The sequence below is a fragment of the Rattus norvegicus genome, chromosome 10 (assembly GCF_021556685.1).
Source record: "Rattus norvegicus strain SHRSP/BbbUtx chromosome 10, alternate assembly SHRSP_T2T, whole genome shotgun sequence".
Taxonomy (NCBI): domain Eukaryota; kingdom Metazoa; phylum Chordata; class Mammalia; order Rodentia; family Muridae; genus Rattus; species Rattus norvegicus.
The window spans coordinates 87,236,245-87,258,107 of record NC_141543.1 but is presented as its reverse complement, the minus strand read 5'-3'; the positions used below and the strand labels follow the sequence as shown (position 1 = coordinate 87,258,107).

General features: G+C 45.3%; 1 protein-coding gene across 1 annotated transcript; it reads left to right on the top strand.

Annotated features, from left to right (window-relative positions):
• Window positions 1–1,879: 1,879 nt before the first annotated feature.
• Window positions 1,880–21,011, top strand: Ube2z (ubiquitin-conjugating enzyme E2Z). Its single transcript, NM_001037643.2, is given in 7 exon segments — window positions 1,880–2,243; window positions 4,278–4,350; window positions 6,454–6,641; window positions 9,302–9,413; window positions 11,519–11,631; window positions 15,762–15,852; window positions 19,096–21,011. Coding segments are annotated over 7 exon segments (1,071 nt in total). The 5' UTR covers window positions 1,880–1,920; the 3' UTR covers window positions 19,267–21,011.
• The last annotated feature ends 852 nt before the right edge of the window (window positions 21,012–21,863 follow it).

The window sequence follows — 21,863 nt, the reverse complement described above, 5'->3', positions numbered from 1 at the left end:
CAAAGCTATTTTTCCCTCTGTATCCCTGGCTGTCCTGGAACTCACTTTGTAGACCAGGCTGGAGCCCAAACTCACAGAGAACTGGCAACCTCTGCCTCCTGAATGCTGGGATTAAAGCCATGTGCACCACCCCTGCCCAGCAAAATAATTTTTAATAAAATGTTATTTTTTTTAAAAAAAAAATCAAACCCTAGGAAGATACATCAACACAACACGGAAGCTCCATAAAATGGTATACTGACGAGTTTATTTCATGTTATGTTCCTAAGGTGAACCACACTAAGCTGTATACACAGATAACACCCAAACTAGAGTTCTGGGTGTATACGTGTGTGTGTGTGTGTGTATAGCAAAATGACGTCTGCTCTCAGTGTGATCTCATGTGTGTGACTGACCTTCTGTCTGCCCGTTGTCATTCCATCTGTTACAAAAGGCTAATAACAGTCTTTACATCACAGAGCTGGGGAGAGAACAAGCAAGATAAAGCAGATAAAAATATGTGTACCCTTAAGCACTCAATTAATGGCAGCCTCAAAACACAATAACGTATTTGCTATTTCCAGACCATTTGAGAAAACGCACAAATGTCCAGAACCCAGGCTTTTCACTTGGTTTTGCTTTTTTTGAGACAGGTTGTCCTTTTGTAGTCCAGATTGGCCTTGAACTCAATTCGTGACCCCAACTATCCTACATCTCATGACCCTCCTGACTCCTCAGCCTCCCTAGTGCTGAGATTACAGGGATGTACCACCACAGGAGCCGGGCTTCTGTGGGAGTAAAAGAGAGAAAACAAGAGAGTTGGAAGCAAGATCCAAAGTGAGGCTCTATTTGTTCTAGAATGAGTGAATATTCATAAACATACTAAAGTTAATGTGAATATTTCATTGGGTGTGGTGGCTTATGCAAGGTCATCTTAGCCCTAGGAAGGCTGTGGTAAGCAGCTACATATGGATACCTTGTCTCAAAGAAATATTCATACACTTTGTTGTAGAAATATCAGTATGTTTGTTAAGGATGTTTCAGACCAGCTGAAAGGGTTGTGTAAATTCTTAGTCATGTGGTAATTAGCAAACACACATACACTCTTATATTCCTGTTAGTTTTCCCTAGTCGTAGAATTTTCTTATTACAAATCTCAGTATAGTTCTAAGAAATCAAGAATTTCAAACCCCTAGTTTCAGAATTAGTGGGTAGAAAAGGTACTGATTTTGGAATCAAGCCTGACACGTGACTCCGACCAAGCTGTCAACTTCTGTGTCATTAACTCCAGGGCAATGCCTAGCAACATCTCCTGGCCTTTGGCGTGCCCTTCATAAATAAATATTGAATAAACTGAAATGAGGTGGTGTTTTATTCGCAAGTTCTGATTCGGTTCTCCTTCTTGATCCATCCGCAGTTAGGGGACAACAGTAGTCGTTGGTGGGAGAGAAGACTTGCCATGATCCCTCACAGAGCTGTAGGGATGTGAAGGGCCCTAAACTAGTCAAGCTCTTCCTTTGGTTGCCCTACTGGGAAGCTGGACCTCAGTACTATCCCAGGATTGAGCATCGATGGTCCCTCCCGTTAAAGGAGGAGCTGTGGCTCTCTACATCTTCTGTGAACTGTCCTCTCCTACATCAACACTCCAACATAAAACCTTCAAGCAAGGTGAATGCCAGCGTCTCGGGCGGATCGCAGAACCTGCGCCGGCCTGGAGCGCCGGCCAGTCCGCTAGCCCCCGCCCCCCGCTCTGGAGGACCGTGGGTGGACGCTCTGGCAGCACGCCTCTCGCTGGTCCGGGCGGAGGTGGGCGGAGCCAGCGCCACCCGGGCTAGGGAAGCGGAGGGTGGGGACACTCTGGCCCGGCTCTCGGTGGTGCGGGAGCAGCGGCCGCTCTGGTCGGCGGACGAGCTGCTGAGCAGTCCCGGAAGCGAAGCAGCGATGGCGGAGAGTCCGACTGAGGAGGCGGCTACGGCGACGGCGGGCGCCGGGGCAGCAGGCCCAGGGGCGAGCGGTGTTGCCGGTGTGGTCGGCGTTAGCGGGAGCGGCGGCGGGTTCGGGCCGCCTTTCCTGCCGGATGTGTGGGCGGCGGCGGCGGCGGCGGGCGGGGCCGGGGGACCCGGGAGCGGCCTGGCTCCGCTGCCAGGACTCCCGCCCTCGGCCGCTGCCCACGGGGCCGCGCTGCTTAGCCATTGGGACCCCACGCTCAGCTCGGACTGGGACGGCGAGCGAACCGCGCCTCAGTGTCTACTTCGGATTAAGCGGTGAGCCGGGGTTTTTCCTCCCTCATCCCGGAGCTCCAGGGCTCGACCTTCCCCGCCCCCCACCTTTCCCCATCAGGGCTCACTCCCGCTTCGAGTCTTCAGGCCCAAACCCTGCGGGCGTCTACCAACAGGGCCTTAGTGTCGCCCTTTCCCCTCCCTCTCTCCCTCCCTCTCGCCTCAGCACGGGGCCCTGCAGCCTAAACAGATCCACGATTGCCCTCGGGCCTACCCCGCCCCTTAGCGACCTCCGGTGAGCCCTGCAGCTCTGTTCCGGACTCCCTATCCCTACCCCTCCCGTTCACCCGAAACCTGACCCTTTTGCTCTTCTGCAACACTCGGTCCCGCCCTTCGCACCTCCCCTCTAACCTACCCCACCAGCTTACCTAAAGGCTGCCCTCAAGCCCCACCCATCAGCCCCCCATCTCTCTGGAGTCCTCGCTTGGAACATACTCTACCGGCATTGCCCAGTTGCAGACTCGAGTCAGTCTTCTTTTTACCTTTCCTTTCCTCATTTCCCCACCATATGGTGCTTTCCACGGGTCTAGATAGCCTCCCTGACTTTCCAGATCATCTCTTGAACCCCCTTTCCGGACTCCCCAAAGCTGTCTCTCACACCAGAAATTCAGCGTTCCTTCCATCTCTCAGTACCATTGTGGATTGTAATATTCTATTCAAGAACTTTTTTTCCTGAGTTTACCCCCTGGATTGTCTGGTTGACTTTTGCGAAGCAGATGTACTCCATTCAAGATTAGCAGCAAAAGGCCTAGGGCCTTTCTGTGCTTGTTTCTTGGGTGACTGATCTTAGATCACTTCATAGATAAATATGTTTGGCAAAAGTGCTCACTTAGTGAAGTACCTATTGCATGGCAAAGGATAAGAGTGTTGAGCTTTTAATTTTGAAACTTGTTTCCTGGTGACCAGATTTACTCTTTTCATGCCCCCTTATCTGAATATTATCCCAAACATTCCAAAACCCCTCAGGTGTCTTCCCAGCTGCGTATTTTTCAAGCTTTTAATTAAAAAACAAAACTACACCATGCGTTCGTGTAAAGTATCTGGCACAGTGCAGGACACAGAACAACTTCACAGATATTGCCACCTCAAACTTAAACTCAGAATACAGCTCTCAACTCCTGAGCTGTTTGATTCTCCTAGTCCTGATACAGCTTTGAGTTTGGCCTGTACAAACTTCTTTGTTATGCTACCCTACTGTGCCCCCAGACTTCCTCATAATTCACTTTTTCTGAGCCAGTTCTCAGCTGATCTATTCTAGTTGGTTAGTGGTCCAGAAGTTTCAAACATCCTAGTTACTAAATGGCATCTTTCAGAGACGAGATTCTGGTAATTTCAGAGGATTCCTTTTTCCCCAAAACAGCTCCATTCTGTTAGTTTCCTGGACACCACAGGCCATGGTAGACTTGTACCCGATGGCTTCAGTCTCCTTACTAGCAAAGCAAACCTGTACAGTTTTTTGTTTTTTTGTTTTTTTGTTTTTTTTTTTTGGTTCTTTTTTTCGGAGCTGGGGACCGAACCCAGGGCCTTGCGCTTCCTAGGTAAGGGCTCTACCACTGAGCTAAATCCCCAGCCCCAAACCTGTACAGTTTATGGAATAACTTTTGTAGCAGACGTAATGACGCCTTCCCAGTTAGTTTTGAGAAAATCTCTGTGCTCAGTTGTAGTACCTGGGAATCTGGGAGATAGGAAGTAAAGGAGTTTCCATGTGGGAAGAAGTAAGAGTAAATGGGATGTGGCTTTTCTAGGGTGACATCTGATAGCATGGGATGTTGGCTTATTTTTCCTCTCTCGGTTCCCCCCCCCCCCCCCGAAACAATGCCTCTTTGATAATAATTTGCTCTCTGCCTGCCTGACAAGTATTCAGCTGAGATTTCTCAGCCAAAAAGACAGGGCAAACATATTCAGTACCAAGCACCACTTTCTCAAACCCTGGGTTAACTGAAGTGATAATAGCTGTTCCTCTTAAGGGATTTCCCTCTTCCTTCCTCACTCCTCCTACCTCCTCTTGGTGTTATACAGGGATATCATGTCCATTTATAAGGAGCCTCCTCCAGGAATGTTCGTTGTACCTGACACCGTTGACATGACTAAGGTAGGTAATGTGATGGGGGAAGGGGCAGGGGGATTATGTGACATTTGGGCCCATAAAATTGAAAAGACCTAAAAAAATAATAATTCAGCTCTCCTCTCTGGTTATACAGATGAAGAAATCAAAGCCCTGAGAAAGTAAGTGGTTTGCCCGAGGCTACATACAGAGAGGTAGTGCAGAATCTTAAATAGGTTTGCTGTTAGGGAACATAGGTATTGTTTGGCTTAGAAAATCCTCAGATTGACAAGCTGTACCTCTTGTTCCCACTTAGCTCTTTTTTTTTTATTTTTTTTTATTTTTTTCGGAGCTGGGGTCCAAACCCAGGGCCTTGCGCTTCCTAGGCAAGCGCTCTACCACTGAGCTAAATCCTCAACCCCCCCCCCCCACTTAGCTCTTAACAGCATCTTTCCTCTCAGCCGCTCTGTCCACTGTAGGTGATGTGTATGGTCACCTGCCCATTGTACTCCCGTCTCTTCCTTCTCAGCGTCTTGCTTTGACTGTGGTGCTGTAAGTCAGGTGCAGGGAAGGCAAGGATGAGGCTATCTTGGCTGAAGTGTCTGTGATACAGATTCCTAGTCTCACCAGTTTGGAGTATCTCTCACCCCAGAGACCTATCTGCTCATCCTCTACACAAGAAGCTTCTACATAATAGTCATGTTCTTCTGGAATATATACCTAGGCTTCTGTCATTAAATGCCCTTCCCTTAGGAGTGAAGTTGGACATAAGCTGATGTTGGAGGGGAAAGTTGGATATCCTAAATCTAGGATTTTAAGCAAAAACCAGTGAGTTTAGATTTCCTAAAGTAAAAACTCGGTTTATATATTGTTATAAACTTTTATTTTGAGTAGACTTTCTTTTAATTTTTTTTTCTTTTCATGTGGTTGGAAATATTTTTCTGGTGACATGCTGTCTCCATTCAAATGCTAGGGTAGTATGCTAATTTCTGAGACCTTAAAACTGATGCCAGTTGACTTTACTATTTCCAGAGTTTGCAGACTAGAACATAACCTACTGTGTTGCCAGGGCAGAGTAGGATTATAGATTTGAGGCCTGGGAGTACAAAGTCTTTTTCCCTCTTGCTGTTTGAATTCTGAGCGTACTTAAGTCATTAGTTAGAAGCCTTTGAAAAGAGCATAGAATTGAGTCAGCTCAGGTTTGCTTCCCTTCTTGAAGGAAAATTGTGTTCAATAATGGAATAATTACGGCTTGTGAAGGAAGAGAACTGAACTTAACGTTACGTTTTTAGGATACTTATTTACTTGTTTGTTTGTTTGTTTTTACAACAGTGTTGGAGAAACTTGGGGGGAGTGCGGGGAGTCCATTGGCCATGAGTGGACCTGAGTTTTTGTGTGTGTGTGTCTTTGACACGGTAGTTTTGATCCTCTGGAGGAAGCCAACAGACAGCCTTTGTATGCATGTGGTTATCAGTTCTGCACTGTTGTTGGCATTGGTGCTGTATCCTCCAATCCCCTTTTCCATTCATCTTCCCTCCCCTTCTCCCCTTTCTATCACACAAACACAGAATGGACTTGCATCATAAGCATGATTAACCTTGGCGAATCTAGTGTCTCAGTAAAAATACGTACTGAGGGGTTGGGGATTTAGCTCAGCGGTAGAGTGCTTGCCTAGCGAGCACAAGGCCCTGGGTTCAGTCCCCAGCTCTGAAAAAAAAAAAAAAAAGAAAAAGAAAAGAAATACGTACTGATTTCCTAAACATAAAAACCTACCAATATTTTATATTGCCTATTTTATATATTTAGGTTCCACTTGTTGTCTGTAACACTGATCAGGGAGGTCTGGTGGGAAAACAAACAAAACAAAACTTGTTTTAAGGTAATATTGACGAGGGTCACTTTTTACCTTGGGATTTAACTAACTTTTGGACATAACCTCTGAGTGTGGCATATGATGCTATTCCACTGTGATGGGATTTCCTTACATTGAAGACCTACTTACGTGAGTGAGCCCAGCTGGTTCATTCTGTATGGTGAGGATGTGGAGAATGCATGCTGTTGGTGACTGCTTCTGCGGGGAGCAAGTGGAAGCTAGGAGGGGTTGTGGTGGGGCATCACCTCACAATTTTGAGATGGGGTTTTATTTTGCAGATTCATGCATTGATCACAGGCCCATTTGACACTCCTTATGAAGGGGGTTTCTTCCTGTTCGTCTTTCGGTGTCCACCCGACTATCCCATCCACCCACCTCGGGTCAAACTGATGACAACGGGCAATAACACAGTGAGGTTTAACCCCAACTTCTACCGCAATGGGAAAGTCTGCTTGAGTATTCTAGGGTAAGAGGAGACTTCTAAGAAGCCAAGTTGGTGTTAGCAAATAATCGCTCTAGGGTGGCCTTCATCAGTTAGGGTTCCTCTTTTGAACCCACAGCACAGACGTGATTGAATGTTCAGTTCTCAGGATGGCACATGGCTGGTATCATTCTAGATGGGAAGGAGTAAAGTCACATTATTACATGTAAGAAACCTCTTACGAAGTGGTTTATTACGTGTGGTCCTTGAGCTGCCACAGCCTCATCTGCAGATTCGAAGGTCCCGTCCTAGAAGTGTATCTCAGGCTCTGGGTACACACTGGCCTGCTCTCTTAAAGGCCATGCAGGCGGTTATGCTGTATACCCCTTTGAGAACTACTCCCTCGGGAAACATTAGGGCCTTACTTTTCCCCCAGAGGCTTGAGAAAGGCTCCAGGTCTGCTGAATTCATGTATAGGTGTCTGATTGGAGTCTCTTAATGGGCACCTTTGGAGGTAGTGGTTTAATTGAATAAAAAAAAATCTGAGATTAGAAATCATGCCAGATACCAAGCAGCTGTCAAATATACTCCCGGGCGCTACTAGGAAGTTGCTTTGTGGAGTTCTTACTCACTCCCTATCAATTGCCTTTGTGAGTTTAACATTCAGAGTGAAGAATATCCTGTAGCCTGTTTTGGGTTCTTTTGCAGTCCAGGTTTCCTTGAGGTAGAGAGTAAGTGTGGGTCGAATGTTAAGAAAGTTGCTGTAACTGGTGATGCTGTTTCTTTCTTGCATCCAGCACGTTTCTATGTTTGTGTGTGAGAAAGGCAGCTGAAGGACAGTAGAAATGTGATATTCTCTCCCTCCCTCTCTCTCTCTCTCTCTCTCTCTCCCTCACTCTGTATGTCTGTCTCTATGTCTCGGTCTGACACTGTCCCCCCTGCCCTCTCCCCTCTGTCTGTCTGTCTGTCTTTTTTTTACCCTAGAATTCTCAAGTCTAGGGATATGGTATACTCTGCTAGGATTATGACAGCTGGAAAGTCCCATTGAAGGAAGATTATCTATAATAAGTCCTTCATTTTATTAGGCTACATAAGTGTCTCTGCTGGTGGAATTGGGTGTATATCCCTTAATAGTTTGGAAATTGAGTCCTGGGTTTTGGTATGAAGTTTGTTCTTAAAAGTATATGTGTAGTAGGTTTCCCTCTGTAAGCTACTGTGAAGTCATTCTGGATACCAGCTCATCCAAGATGGTGGTTGAGGGAAAGCAGCAGAAGTTTGTTGCATGATAATGAAAGATCCACCCTGAAATAGAAATTTTACAGTTAAGAGTCATGGAGTAAGAAGGTTCTTAGGCAGTTTTAGTTGGCTCCATTAGCTTTTTGGCCCAATTCCCTCTCTTCATACCTAGAAACAACTGCTAGGGCCACTGCTGCTGAAATAAATGGAATGAGAACTAACCCTGTCGGTGTGAATTGCCACATGTAAGGGGGACAGCATGGGAGAGAGCGCTCTCTGGAGGTTTACTCCACACCTGTGACTTGGGTCTTCCTCAGGTGTAGAAGGGAAGGGCCATGGTTACTTAACTGAAGTAACCCAGTCGTGGCTCAGGCTGTGTTCTGTTTCCATCTCTCGTGCCATCTTGTTAATTAAATGAGCTAAAATAAATACCTGTCGGGGGTTGGGGATTTAGCTCAGTGGTAGAGCGCTTGCCTAGCGAGCGCAAGGCCCTGGGTTCAGTCCCAAGCTTCGGGAAAAAAAAAAAATACCTGTCATGCATGGTAGGATAGATTCCTATAATAAGTTCAGGGATACTTGGTCTACTTAGCAAGTTCTAGGACAGCTAGGACTACATTAGTAACTCCCTACCTATAAATAAATACTGACACCTACCTCTAAATAAATAAAGGAAGGAAGGAAGGCAAGCATTGGCATTCAAGTGCTCCACTCTAATACCTAATGTGGTTTAACCAGGAGTGGTGTAGTATATTTCTCATCCCTGGCATTCAGAAGGCAGAGGCAGGAGGGTTGCTTTTAAGTTTAAGAATAGCCAAGGATGTATACCAAGACCCAGTCTTAAAAAATATGTGTGTATGTGTGGGATATTTTCCCTGGTGTTGTTTTCTATCTGATATTTTACATATTGTCAGACACTCCACATTCTGTAAACACCCCATCGTTTCTGTCTTAGCAGGGTTGTCGTAGTCAGAGAATTTGACTCTGCTTGTCTTGTTACAAAGCTGAATCTATAAACTTCAACATGTGTCCTCATAGGCCTCAGTCACCTTTATGCTTTTGACTAGCTGCTCTCCCTTCACCAACTCTGTTACCACCAGTAACTAATAAGTTCCTTGAAGTCACAGGTTAACATTTAGACGACCTTTAGAGTTATTTCCCTAACTTGGGTTCTTGTTTTGTTTGGTAGGATCACCTTCCTTGGTCACTGTTTATTTTCTAGATCAAAGAGCATCTTTTCAAAGTTGTAGTTCTTGCTTGCTCTCTGTTTTATTCTCATTTGATGAGAGAATTTAGGCATTCGCCTATTCTGGTGAATGAGGGTAAAACAGAGGCTGGGAATTTCCCAAGTGTTAATAGTGAAAGGGCAACTTGGGTGAGTCACTCACAAACGGTGGGGATGCTGCTGGCGTCAGGGTGATGCTGCACAGGGCTGCTCTCGGCATCACCTTCTCCCTCTGCTGTGTTTGCAGTACGTGGACTGGCCCCGCCTGGAGCCCAGCCCAGAGCATCTCTTCTGTGCTTATCTCCATCCAGTCCCTGATGACTGAGAATCCCTACCACAACGAGCCAGGCTTTGAACAGGTAAGGGCTGTTGGGCCTTGTGCTGAGACCTGCAGTATTGAGCTGTAGGTGCTCTGAGCTACCCTGGAGAGTCCTTTTCTGTTTTTCCACCTAGATAGCCTCCACATAATACTAGTATATAGAGAGGGAAAGGACATAAGTGCTCTTTATTTGCAAGAATTGCAGTATCAGCTGGGCCTGGTGAAGCACACCTTTAACCCCAGTCCTAGGGAGGCAGAAGCTGGTGGAGCTCTGAGGTTAAAGCTAGCGTAGTCTGTGTGGTGATATCCAAGCCAGCTAAGCCTCCATAGTGAGACCCTGCCTCAAAAAAGGGAAAAAAGAAGAAAAGAAAGAAAGGAAACAAACAAATCTTACAATAAAATTACTACATATTTAGCTTGGGTTAGCCAACTTAGTCGAAGTAGTATCATTTAGAAATCAGTTTTGAGGGTTGGGGATTTAGCTCAGTGGTAGAGCGCTTGCCTAGCAAGCTCAAGGCCCTGAGTTTGGTCCCCAGCTCCGGAAAAAAAAAAAAAAAAAGAAATCAGTTTTGAGCCTATTTTGGGAATTTTTGATTTTTTTAATTTATTTTATGTATATGGGTAGTTTTTTCTATATCTATGTTTGTGTACCTCATGAGTGCCTGATGCCAAGGAAGTCAGAAGGGGGCATCAGGTCCCCTGGGACTGGAGTGAAGAGACATCAACAACCATGTGGGCCCTGAGAATCAAACCCTGGTCTTCTACAAGAGCAGCAGGTACCCTTAACTGATGAGCATCTCTGCAGCTCCATGCCAATGGGTTTTTAAGTGTGTCTGCATTCTGCAGTATGGCCTTAGTGTGCTCTGCAGTGACTGCTGCCTGAGGAGCTAGCTCCCTCCCCCGTATAATACCAAGGATCAAATATACGGAACTTAGCCGTGAAGTGCTTCCCTAACCCTTTGAGGTTTTCATTTTGAAACAGGTTCTGAGGAGTTGTATAGGTCAGTCTTGAATTCTCTATATTCCAAGCAGACTTGAGCTTCTTTTTTACGTAAGATTAGTTTTTGTTACTTGTACTTGAGTGTGTTGTATGGTATGCCTGTGTGCACATGTGCACATGGCATGGAAGCTAGAAGAGTTGTAGAGGGTTATGAGCTGACAGGTATGGGTGCTGGGGTCCAAACTTGGGTCCTCTGGAAGTCTTTGTAACCACTGAGTCATCTCTCTGGTCTCCTAGACCTTGAACTTTAGATCCCCTTGCTTCAGTCTCTCCAGATGGTGGGGATCACAGGCCTGTGTCACCAGGTCTTTCTCTAGCTGTCTATTATTTTGGAGATAGGATGTGTAATTATTTACATAGTTAGAGTAGCTAGTCATTAGTTAAGACAGGGATATTCTAGTTGGCACTGCAAAGGGCATAGGAAATACACATGGCTATATGCCAGGCTGCGCTAGTCCTGTATATTATACATTGTTTAGTATTCATGCTAACTATAAGGTAAATATTGTCCTAATTTTCAGGTGAGGAAATAGAGGTTTTCTTTTTCTTTGTTTTGTTTTTGTTTTATTTCTTTTTTTCCCAGATGGTCTCATGTAGCCCAGGCTTAACGTGTGTGTGGTGTGTGTGTGTGTGTGTGTGTGTGTCTATGTGTGTGTGTGTGTGTCTGTGTATGTTATGCACATGCATGCTTGGGATAGAACCCTGGAGCCAAAGTGCCTTATAACTTATTTGCATCTGTTTAGCCCAGCTTTTGACTCTATGTTTATTTGGAGTGTTAAAGATTGTTCCTTTGATAAGTTTACAGAGATAGAGGAACCTACAGAGAAGAAAGAAATTAACCAGGCAGCTCCAGAATTGTTCCCCATTAATCTTTACTTAATAAGTCTTTTATTGAGACGCAGAATAATCTGATGGATCGTTTGCTGATTAGTTATTTGACCTATAATATAATAGAATGGGTGTTTTTATGTGTAGGGAGGTCAGGGGTCCACGGCTTAGCTGTCTTGGATTTACAATGGGAAAGGCATTCTTTTCATTCTTTCACTGTATATGTTTGGGTCATGTACTCTGTATTAACCCTGAAGTATCTTTGCACTGCTTTTCTCTTTGACTAAATGGGTACTATGGCGTCTGTCAAATTACAGGAAAGACATCCAGGAGACAGCAAAAACTATAATGAATGTATCCGGCATGAGACCATCAGAGTTGCAGTCTGTGACATGATGGAGGGCAAGTGCCCCTGCCCTGAACCCCTACGGTATGTGCCCAGAGGACCCACTAAGTGTTTGTCCATTTCGGAAACTTGGTTTGCGTCTATGAGGACCTTTGTATCAGAGTCTGTTGTCAAGAAAGGTAGAAAAAAAGAGAAAGATGGATTTTTTTTTTTCTTTTCTATTTTTTGGAGCTGGGGACCGAACTCAGGGCCTTGCGCTTGCTAGGCAAGCGCTCTACCACTGAGCTAAATCCCCAACCTGGATTTTTTTTTTTAATTCCTTTTTTTATTTGCTTGTGGTTTTTTGTTGTTTTGTTTTGAGGCAGGGTTTCAGTATGTATGTAGCCCTGGCTGTCCTGGAACTTACTATGTAGACCAGGCTAGCCTTCAGTTCACAGAGATCTAGATGCCTCTGCCTTCTGAGTTCTGGGATTAAAGGTATACACCACCACACCTGGCTCCAGACCTACAGTCTTTTACGCTGGCTGGGCAAGCACTTCACCACCAAGCCCCAAGCTTTTGTTCTCTTACCTGATACTCCTTGGGTTGTGTGTTTCGCACATTCACCTGTGGGTGGGTGCGTAGCAGCCAGAGGCCAGCATTGACATCTTCCTCTATTCTCTAGCTTTTGAGATGGGGGTTTTTGTTTTGTTTTGTTTTGTTTTAATTTTAATTTATTTATTTATTTTTCTTTCCTTTTTAAGATTTATTTATATATTTTATGTATATGAGTACAATGTAGCTGCCTTCAGACACACCAGAAGAGAGCATTACAAATGGTTGTGAGCTACCATGTGGATGCTGGGAGTTGAACTCAGGACCTCTGGTAGAGCAGTCAGTGCTTTTAACCAGCCCAAGATGGGGATTCTTTATTGAAGCAAGCTGGAGTTGACCATTTTTGCTTGATTGGATGGCCAGCAAGACTCCAGGATCCACCAGTGTTCTCCCTGGGAGCATTAGGGTTGTAGATGTGTGCCATCACAGCGTATACATGTGTGCTGGGGATCTGCATTTGGATCATTGAGCTTCCTTAGCAAGCACTCTACCTACCAACTGTCTTTTGATTTGTTTTCATGCAGGGTTTTAAGTTTTAAGGTAGGGTGACCTGGAACTCCTGATCCACCTGCCTCTGCCTCTATAGTTCTAGAATTACAGACTTAACATTATTGTGCCAGTCTGGTTCATGCTAGTTTATTTCTTTTGGTTTATACTTTTAAAGAGCAAGTGGCTGTGGTTACCCAAGAACTTATTCAGAATTTTTCTGTTTGTTTGTTGGGTTTTGTTTTTTGTTTTTGTTTTTGTTTTTGTGTGTGGGGGGGGGGTGGCGTTGAGACATGGTCTAACTATATACTCCTGGCTATCCTGGACTTGACCTCAACTTGGCCTCAAACTCGGAGAGAGCCACCTACCTCTTCCTCTCAAGCTGTGGGATTAAAGGTGCAGGGCCTCTCAGTTCTTTAAGAGTATGAAATGTGATGGGAAAAGCAGTGTGTGTCTTCAGGGAGCCCCTTGATCACCGCCCTCTTGATGAAGGCTGAAGAGCCAAATGAGAGTGAGTGCCGTAAAAACCCACTTGAGTTATGTTCTGAGCCATAGCAGAGTCAGAGTGCAGATTCCTCAGGAGGGGGGGTGTGCTCACTCCGTAGCTTGGATACTGGAAGTCAGATCCCCTGGAACTAGAGTTACAGTTGTGAGCTGCTGTGTTATGTGTTAGGACATAAACCCAGTCTTCTAGAAGAGCAGACAGTGCTCTTAAATACAGAGCCGTTTCTCCAGCCCCAAGGAGGATATTTTCTTTTCATATTTTTATTTGTTTACTTGAGATAGGATCTTATTATACAGACCTGGCTAGTCTTTTTTTTTTTTTTTTTTTTTTTTTTTTGGTTCTTTTTTTCGGAGCTGGGGACCGAACCCAGGGCCTTGCGCTTCCTAGGTAAGCGCTCTACCACTGAGCTAAATCCCCAGCCCAGACCTGGCTAGTCTTGAACTTGCAGAAATCCTTGCCTTTGTGTCCTCAGTTCTGGGATTAAAGGTATATACCAAAATGCTTATCTTTATTTTGTAATTGTAATTACATGAATGCGTGGATACATTCGTGTGGGTGCAGCATCCAGGGAGACCAGCAGAGGGGGTGTCGGGTGTAGTTAGAGTTCACAGGCACGCGCATGCTGAGAGCCAGGTTCTGACCTGTGGCAGTAGGCCTCTCTCCAGCCCAAAGATCAGTGTCAGGTGCCTTTTTCTCTATATCCACCTTTTCTAAAATACTGGGGAGATATGCCATGATACCTGTGTGGGGGTCAGAGTTCATTCAGCCTTGTGGAGTTGGTTTTCTCTTTCCACCTTTGCATGGGTTCTGGCGATTGACCTCAGGTCATGCTTGTTTAGCAAGTGCCTTTACCTGCTGAGTCACCACCAACTCACCTCAGTATTTGAGCGGGGTTTTTCATTGAACCCAGAGTCCTCCAGTGATGACACTGCCTAGCCAGCAAGTTTCAGACATTCTCTTGGTTTTTTTGTTTTTAAAGATTTGTTTATTTATTCTGTATAAGTACACTGTAGCTGTCTTCATGCACACCAGAAGAGGGCATCAGATCTTATTGCAGATGGTTGTGAGCCACCATGTGGTTGCTGGGATTTGAACTCAGGACCTCTGGAAGAGCAGTCAGTGCTCTTTAACCACTGAGCCATCTCTCCAGCCCAACATTCTCTTGTTTTGTCAATGCTTAGGTTGCAGGTGTGAGCCGCCACGCCCGTCTTTACTGTGAGTGCTGGGGATCTGAGCTCAGGTCTTCAGGCTTGCACAGCAGACACCTAGATGACTGTGAATCTCCATAGACGTTCTAAGGATGCCAAGTATTGTTTATGATTTGAATGGCCTGTGAAGACAGTGAGCAGTGAACATAGAGTGAAATGAGGTCGGGATTCAATAGCAAGTGCTTCAAGTGCTCGGGTTCAGTGATTCTAGAATTATAAGGGAAGTCAACTATTAACAGTCATCTGTTCTTTTGCCTAGTATCTGGTTTTTTGTTTTTTGTTTTGTTTTTTTTTTTAATTGTTTTATGTAGATGAGTACCTGAAGACATTTTTTTTGCTGTCTTCAGACACACCAGAAGAGAGCATCAGATCTCATTACAGATGGTTATGAACCACCATGTGGTTGCTGGGAATTGAACTCAAGACCTCTGGGTCTTAACTGCTAAGCCATCTCTCCAGCCCCCTTTTATTGTTTTTGTTTTGTTTTGTTTTGTTTTGTTTTTTTGAGACAAGGTTTATCCATATAGTCCTGGCTGTCCTGGATACTCCTGTTGTCTGGTTTTTTTGTTTGTTTGTTTGGTTGGTTTTTTTTCTTTTCATTTTTTTCGGAGCGGGGGACCGAACCCAGGGCCTTGCGCTCGCTAGGCAAGTGCTCTACCACTGAGCTAAATCCCCAACCCCCTTTTTGTTTCTTTTTTAAGATTTATTTATTATATATAAGTATATTATAGTTGTCTTCAGACACACCAGAAGAGGGCATCAGATTTCAGATGGTTGTGAGCCACTATGTTGTTGCTGGGATTTTAACTCAAGATGTCTGAAAGAGCAGACAGTGTTCTTAACCACTGAGCCATCTCTCTAGCCCTTGTCTGTTTTTTAAAACTATGTGTGGTAAACTAAATCTGAACCTGTGAATGCTTAATCATTTGTCTGTTCTCTCCCTCCCTACCCCCACTTACACCCCAGTGTGTGTGGTGTGTGTGTGTGTGTGTGTGTGTGTGTGTGTGTGTGTGTGTGTGTGTGTGTTTTATGAGAAAGGGTTTCTCTGTATTCCCTAGATCAGGTTGGCCTCAAGCTCAGATCTGCCTGTCTTTGCCTCCCGAGTATTGGGATTAAAGGGGAATGCCACCACTACTAACCAAGAATGCTCATTCTTTAATTGGTATTAAGATTAGGGAGTCGGGTGCTGGAGAGATGGCTCAGCAGTTAGAGCACTGACTGCTCTTCCGGAGGTCCTGAGTTCAATTCCCAGCAACCACACAGTGACTCACAACCATCTGTAATGAGATCTGATACCCTCGTCTGGTGTGTCTGAAGACAGCTATGTATACTCATATAAATAAATATATAAATCTTTAAACATTAGGGAATAAGAGAGAGAGACCTGTGCCTCATGTTTCTGACTATCTGTTTCTTTCCAGGGGAGTAATGGAGAAGTCCTTCCTGGAGTATTATGACTTCTATGAGGTGGCCTGCAAAGACCGCCTGCATCTTCAAGGCCAGACTATGCAGGTAATATAGTCTCTCGTTGCTACAAACCCCACACAGAACATGGACAGTTGACCTCACAGGGGTTACATCCACATATCATAAAATGTTACAACTAAAGAAATCCTTTGTTGTGTGAGGCCAGAGAGAAGACTGACTTGCTTAACATGAAGAGATGGTTTCTAGTTATACTCAGAGTCAGGTAGGAATAATCTGTTCCAGAACGTACATTATAAGCCTTTCCTTTCTAGCGAAGCTCTTTAAACTCTTCCAAGCTTCTCAGAACATCAAGGATGATAAAAACAGTCACTGTAGGGGTTCTGTCCCTGACCCTAAGGGCTTACAGAGAAAAGTGACTTAGGGTAGCAATAGTATACAGTATGATGTTGATTCCTGCTTTAAAGGTAGTAACTAATTCATTCTCCACTGAAGAAATGTGTTCTGGCTTCATATAAGAAAGAATGGACTGTGGGGTTGGGAGATGGCTCAGCAGTTAAGAACACTGACTGCTGGGGTTGGGGATTTAGCTCAGTGGTAGAGCGCTTGCCTAGGAAGCACAAGGCCCTGGGTTCGGTCCCCAGCTCCAAAAAAAAAAGAACCAAAAAAAAAAAAAAAAGAACACTGACTGCTCTTCCAGAGGACCAAAGTTCACTTCCCAGCACCTACATGGCAGCTCACAACTGTCTCAACTCCAGTTCCAGGGAATCTGACCCCCTCACAAACACGTACTTTATATACAGGCAAAACACCAATGTATATAAAGTATGTTTAAAAAGACAAGAAGAGGGCTGGAGAGATGGCTCAGTGGTTCAGAGCACTGACTGCTCTTCCAGAGGTCCTGAGTTCAAATCCCAGCAACCACATGGTGGCTCACAACCATCTGTAATGGGATCCAATGCCCTCTTCTGGTGTGTCTGAGGACAGCTACAGTGTACTCATACACAAAATAGATAAATAAATCTTTAAACACAAACCAAAAAAAAAAAAAAAAAAGACAAGAAGAATAGGCTGTGGTAGCGGATAAGATGACTTGATTAATAAGACAGTTGGTGCAAAGCCTGTAAACCTGAGTTTAGTCTCTGGAACCCGTGAGTAGGTGGAAAGAGAGAACTGACTGTACAAGATTGTCTTTTGTCCTCTGACATCTATACGCTTGCCGTACAGTAGTAATGGCTTGGTGGTGCATGTCTGTAATCTTTGTACTTAAGAGGCTTGGGCAGGAGAATTGCGGTGAGTTAGAGGCCAGCCTAAACTAGTAAGACCCTGATGAAATTTCTTTTTGAAGTGTAGGTTAAGGAAGGACCTGAGACAGTGTTCCATTATGTTGCCCTACCTGCTCTAGAACCTGAAAGTAGACCAGGTTGGCCTAGAACTCAGAGATCTACCTTCCTCTGCTTCCCAAGTGCTAGGATTAAGGCATGTGCCACCACATCCAGCTTAAGATGGGCTTGTTTTCACTCGGGAGGCAGAAGCAGGCAGATCTCTGAGTTCCAGGCCAACCTGGTCTATACAAAGAAACTCTGTCTCAACAACAAAAAAGAAAGGGTTATTTTAACAAAGACAGGCTTACTGAACAAGTCATAGATTCATCTGCTTGGTAAAAAGCTGAGAGTCCCGTCTTGGAGCATTAGTTCATTGGATCTGGATACCTTGTTTAGAAATGGGATAACGTGGCTGAATGTGGCTATCAGCAATCCCAGTTACTAGAGAGACATGACAGGAACATGCAGTGTTTAAGGCTACCTGGGTAGTTGGGTGACAATTTTTCTTCAGATGAAGAAAGGACTGATGATTTTAGCTTAGTGATAGAATTGAATTGTCTGGCATGAAGAAAACCAGGGGTTCAAAATTTGTAATCCCCCAAAGAAAGAGAAACGGGATGACCTAGGCAGTTGACTAAGCTCTCATGGCTTTTCCCCACTCCTCTTGAGCTGTTTGTATTTACACAACACCCTTACAGTAGTTGTTTCCTGGGAGCCTCTCCATGCACTCACCTGCTTTGAGGACAAAGGAGGACAGGGCACACTAAGGATGAACTACTTCTTAGTCCGTTAGAGGTGGCCAGCCTGTCTGTTCTCCATGAGGAAATTTCATCACTAGTCCTGGTAGCAGGCACAGGATTTAAGTCGTGAAGGAACATTGTTCAGTGAGAGAAGAGGTGGAAGCAGCAGGTTCTGGGGAGAAGGGAATGAGGTGCAGGGAGTCAAGGTGAAGGAACATTTGAAGAACCAATAATAAAGATACACTCTAGCCTTAAGAACTGTGACCCTCATGAATGAAGGATGGGCAGTTGTCACAGTGCCCGTGTCTGATACCTGCTCCTAAGACTAACATGTAGTTACTGGGAGTGCATTTGCAGCCTCAGGAAAAAGTGGGAGGGGCTTTTGTGAGGAGTGAACAGAGGAGGGACTAATGTAAGTCATGTATTTTTTTGGTCTCTGTGTTACTGCCATGCAAAGAAAGGTCCCATTTGTTTGAACCCTGGCCTTGGGAATTTGCTGCCATTAAATCCCTATATAACATTCTCTCTCGTTTCTCCCCCTCCCTTCCTTAGACAGGCTCGTTGCTATATATTATTTTTAAAAACTCAAGTTGGTGGGTGGGGTAGGTGGGTAGGTTGGTTTTTTTTTAAAGTATACGCCATTCCAGCTATAGCTTTTTTTTTTTTTTTTTTTTTTTTTTTTTTTTTTTTTTTTTTTGGTTTGTGTTTAAAGAAGATGGAGGGAGATTATTTCCTTGGGTTTTCATAGGTTGAAAACTCAGGCCCTCGGGGCCAGTGAGATGATTCAGCAGTTAAAAGCCTGTCTAGACTCTCGGGTTTGATTCCCAGCACTGATACCGCAGCTGTCTGTAACCTCAGTTCCTGGGGCTCTGAAGCTATCTGCTGGCATCCATGGGCACTGCACCACATGAGCTGTGCAGACATACATGTAGGCAGTGTACTCATCTGTATTAAATAAAATGTCAAAAAAATTAAAAAGAAAGCACAGGCTCACCTAATGATTATGGCCTCCCTTCATATTTCTTGAATTCCCCGATAGCCTCATTTGCATATTGGCTTCTTTTCAGAGTGTAAATATATTTTAGTGTTAGCCCAAGCTAGACCTATTTGGGGCAGTAATACACTATTTCATTTGGAACTACTTGGACCACCTGTGCTTGCTGTGTCCCAGAAGGTTGAGCTTGCGTTTCAAAGAAACACTAGAGCCAGAGACTTAAATCTTACATCCCCTTGTGGGTTTTTTGTTTTTTGTTTTTCTTTCACAGGACCCTTTTGGAGAAAAGCGGGGCCACTTTGACTACCAGTCCCTCTTGATGCGCCTCGGACTGATTCGACAGAAAGTGCTGGAAAGGCTCCATAATGAGAATGCTGAAATGGACTCTGATAGCAGCTCATCTGGGACAGAGACAGACCTGCATGGGAGCCTAAGGGTCTAGACCCTGCTCCCCTGCCCCTCCCCCAACTCGAGAGTCCCAGCAGAGCCCCTCCCCTCACCCCAGGGACGGAGAGGCACTGTGCATCTCCCTTCAAAAGTGTTGGCATCCCGCAAGATGGCAAGAAGCAAGCAAACTCAATCCCAGGGTGTGGGAGTGGGGCTGTTCCCAATCTGACCTCCTTGGTGCTGGAGCACCTAGGGCTGTAGTCAATCCTGGATCAGGGCCGGCCGGGGTACTTTTGGAGAGTACCTGGAGTGATGACCTCTGGCAAAGCTAAACAACCAACACACCTCTCTGCAGGGCCAGCTAATTAGGGATAGGAGAAGACAGGAAACGAGAACCCAAGGGGGAGCATGCCCAAGTGGTTTATAGGGATAGCTGGGAGTTTGGGTGGGGGTGCTGTCCATGACACTTAAGCAGTCTGGTTGGTTATCTGTTTGTCTTCAGTCTTGAAGCAGGGCTTCCCAACACCCTCTTCTTCCCCTCCCCTATTATTTCCCATGGGCCAGCATAACTTTGTTTTTCCTAATTTATATAGTCACTGTTCTAGACAGACCAAAGACAAGGAACAGTGGTGGAGTCTGGGCTGCTGATCAGTAAGCTTTACCTAGCACCTGAGCACCTTCTCCCTCACACCATTTCCTCCGCATTCTAGGTTACAGGTAGAAGGTAAGCCAGCTGGGACTGAGCCCAGGTCTCTGTGAAGCCTGCATGGGTGTCAGGAAGCTGCTCACTGTGTCCCCACAATCACTGATTTGAAAGGTTCCCAGCACAGGCAGCTGCAGCGTGTATGGGATTTGAGCCACTACATAAAATAGTCTCTTACAGATTTCCTGAATAGTAGTCAATGAGGGTGTTTTTCTTGGGGTGGAGCATGGGAAGACTGATGCTAGTCCCTATTTTGTTTAGCAGTTATGTCTGTAGTCCCTGTCCTCCCTTCTGCCCTACCCCCATTCCCTGGGGATTTGTGAGCATGGACAGCCAATGGCTTGAGGGGATTGTGGCTGGGACTCTGGAGACTCCTCTCTTTATCGTTCCCTCTTTGTCACTGGCGCTGTTCTTTCTTTGAATTTAGCTACAGTGATCTTCAGCTGGTTGAGTAAGAAGTGTTTTCAGTGGCTCGGGGTCAGTTTAGTACAGTTCACACTTTCAGGTTTGCTGTTCTGACTCCCAGTGGGTGGTTAGTGATCCACGGGATGCAGGCCTTCTGGTCAGTGTCCAACCCTGAGGAATGGAGAACTACCTGCCCTGCCCGCTGCTATAAAGGTCTCTGCCTTGTGGATCATGGGACTCCCTTGGAGAGAGAGGGAGAAAATAGGGCACAAAGAGGGACCTCTTGGAAGGGCAGAAAGCAGAGAACTGGACAGGGACAGGTCACTTGGGGAGCAGTTTTGTTTTGCCTACATGGAGGCTGGGTCATATGTGGAGATTTCAAAAGGGACCCTGCTTCCAATTTCCCTCTTCCATTCCCAGAGCTAGTCCAGGGCTGAGAATGCCTTTGGTCTGTGGGTCCAGTGTTGTCTGTCATCCATTAAGTGTTCCCACTTTCAAGTGACAATCTTCTCCTTGGCCCTGCCATGGGGCAGAGCATGTCTGGCACAGCAGCCTGACTTTTATGCCCTAATTTTAAGTTGAGGAAATATATGCACAGGAGTCAAAGAGATGTCTTTATATCTGACTGTACATAAATGAAGTTTTCTTTTTTTTTCCTTTTTGGTGCAATAAAGTTTGTTTTGGCAGAAGGAGGAAGCGCCTGTGGGTGTGGGAGGGTTTGTGTAAAGAAAACACTGAAAATCACCTGGTGCAAACTGTCAGGAGGGAGGGCCTCAGTTTCCCGGAAGCAGAGAGTGGAAGCATCTGTGGGAAGAGCTATTTGTGGTTGGTTTTCTATCATTTGGAAGTGGAGGGCTGTGCCCTGAGCAGTGACAGGAACAACTAACCCCAAATGGACTCAAAAGTAGCTTTCAAAACTGGAAGTGAGCACATCCTGTGAGGGCAGACAGTGTAAAGATGGGCCCAGGCTACAGGCTGTCTGGAGACACCCCTGTTTCAGTGTCCAGATACTGAGCCAGCACTTAGGATCTGACAGCTTGTAAGTGGGGTATAAACTCAAGGCTCTTCTCCATTACTGTCGCATTTGCATGCTCTGAGAGGATTTTGCTTTCTAACAAGGCTTTTCCTGATTGATCAAGAGTGCAGAGAGAGCCAGTGAACGTTCTGTCCTGCCAGCCTGCACTGTAGGCGCAGTGACAGGGTAACGTAGGCCAGTGGAGCCTGGCTTTAGCTTTGCACTGCCTCTGGCATTCACTCCCCTGAGAATCTGATAACTGGTTAACAGGTTGCTGTAAGGACCAATGGACAGTGTATGTAAAAGGAACAGGACAGGTTCTCAGCAGTTCCCCACCTTGAGTCTACAGGACCTGGTGGAGAACAAGTAAGGAGTTTGGACAAATTGTTCAATTTCAGTGAAACTGTTCCAGTGAAGTACAGCTAGCTTTCCTCTAACACCAGACTTAAGTTTCCTTCAGTTTGGTCTCTCTAATCTAGAACCTCAATAGAAGCTGCAAGACAAGTCATGGTGGGGTGGAAAGGAATGA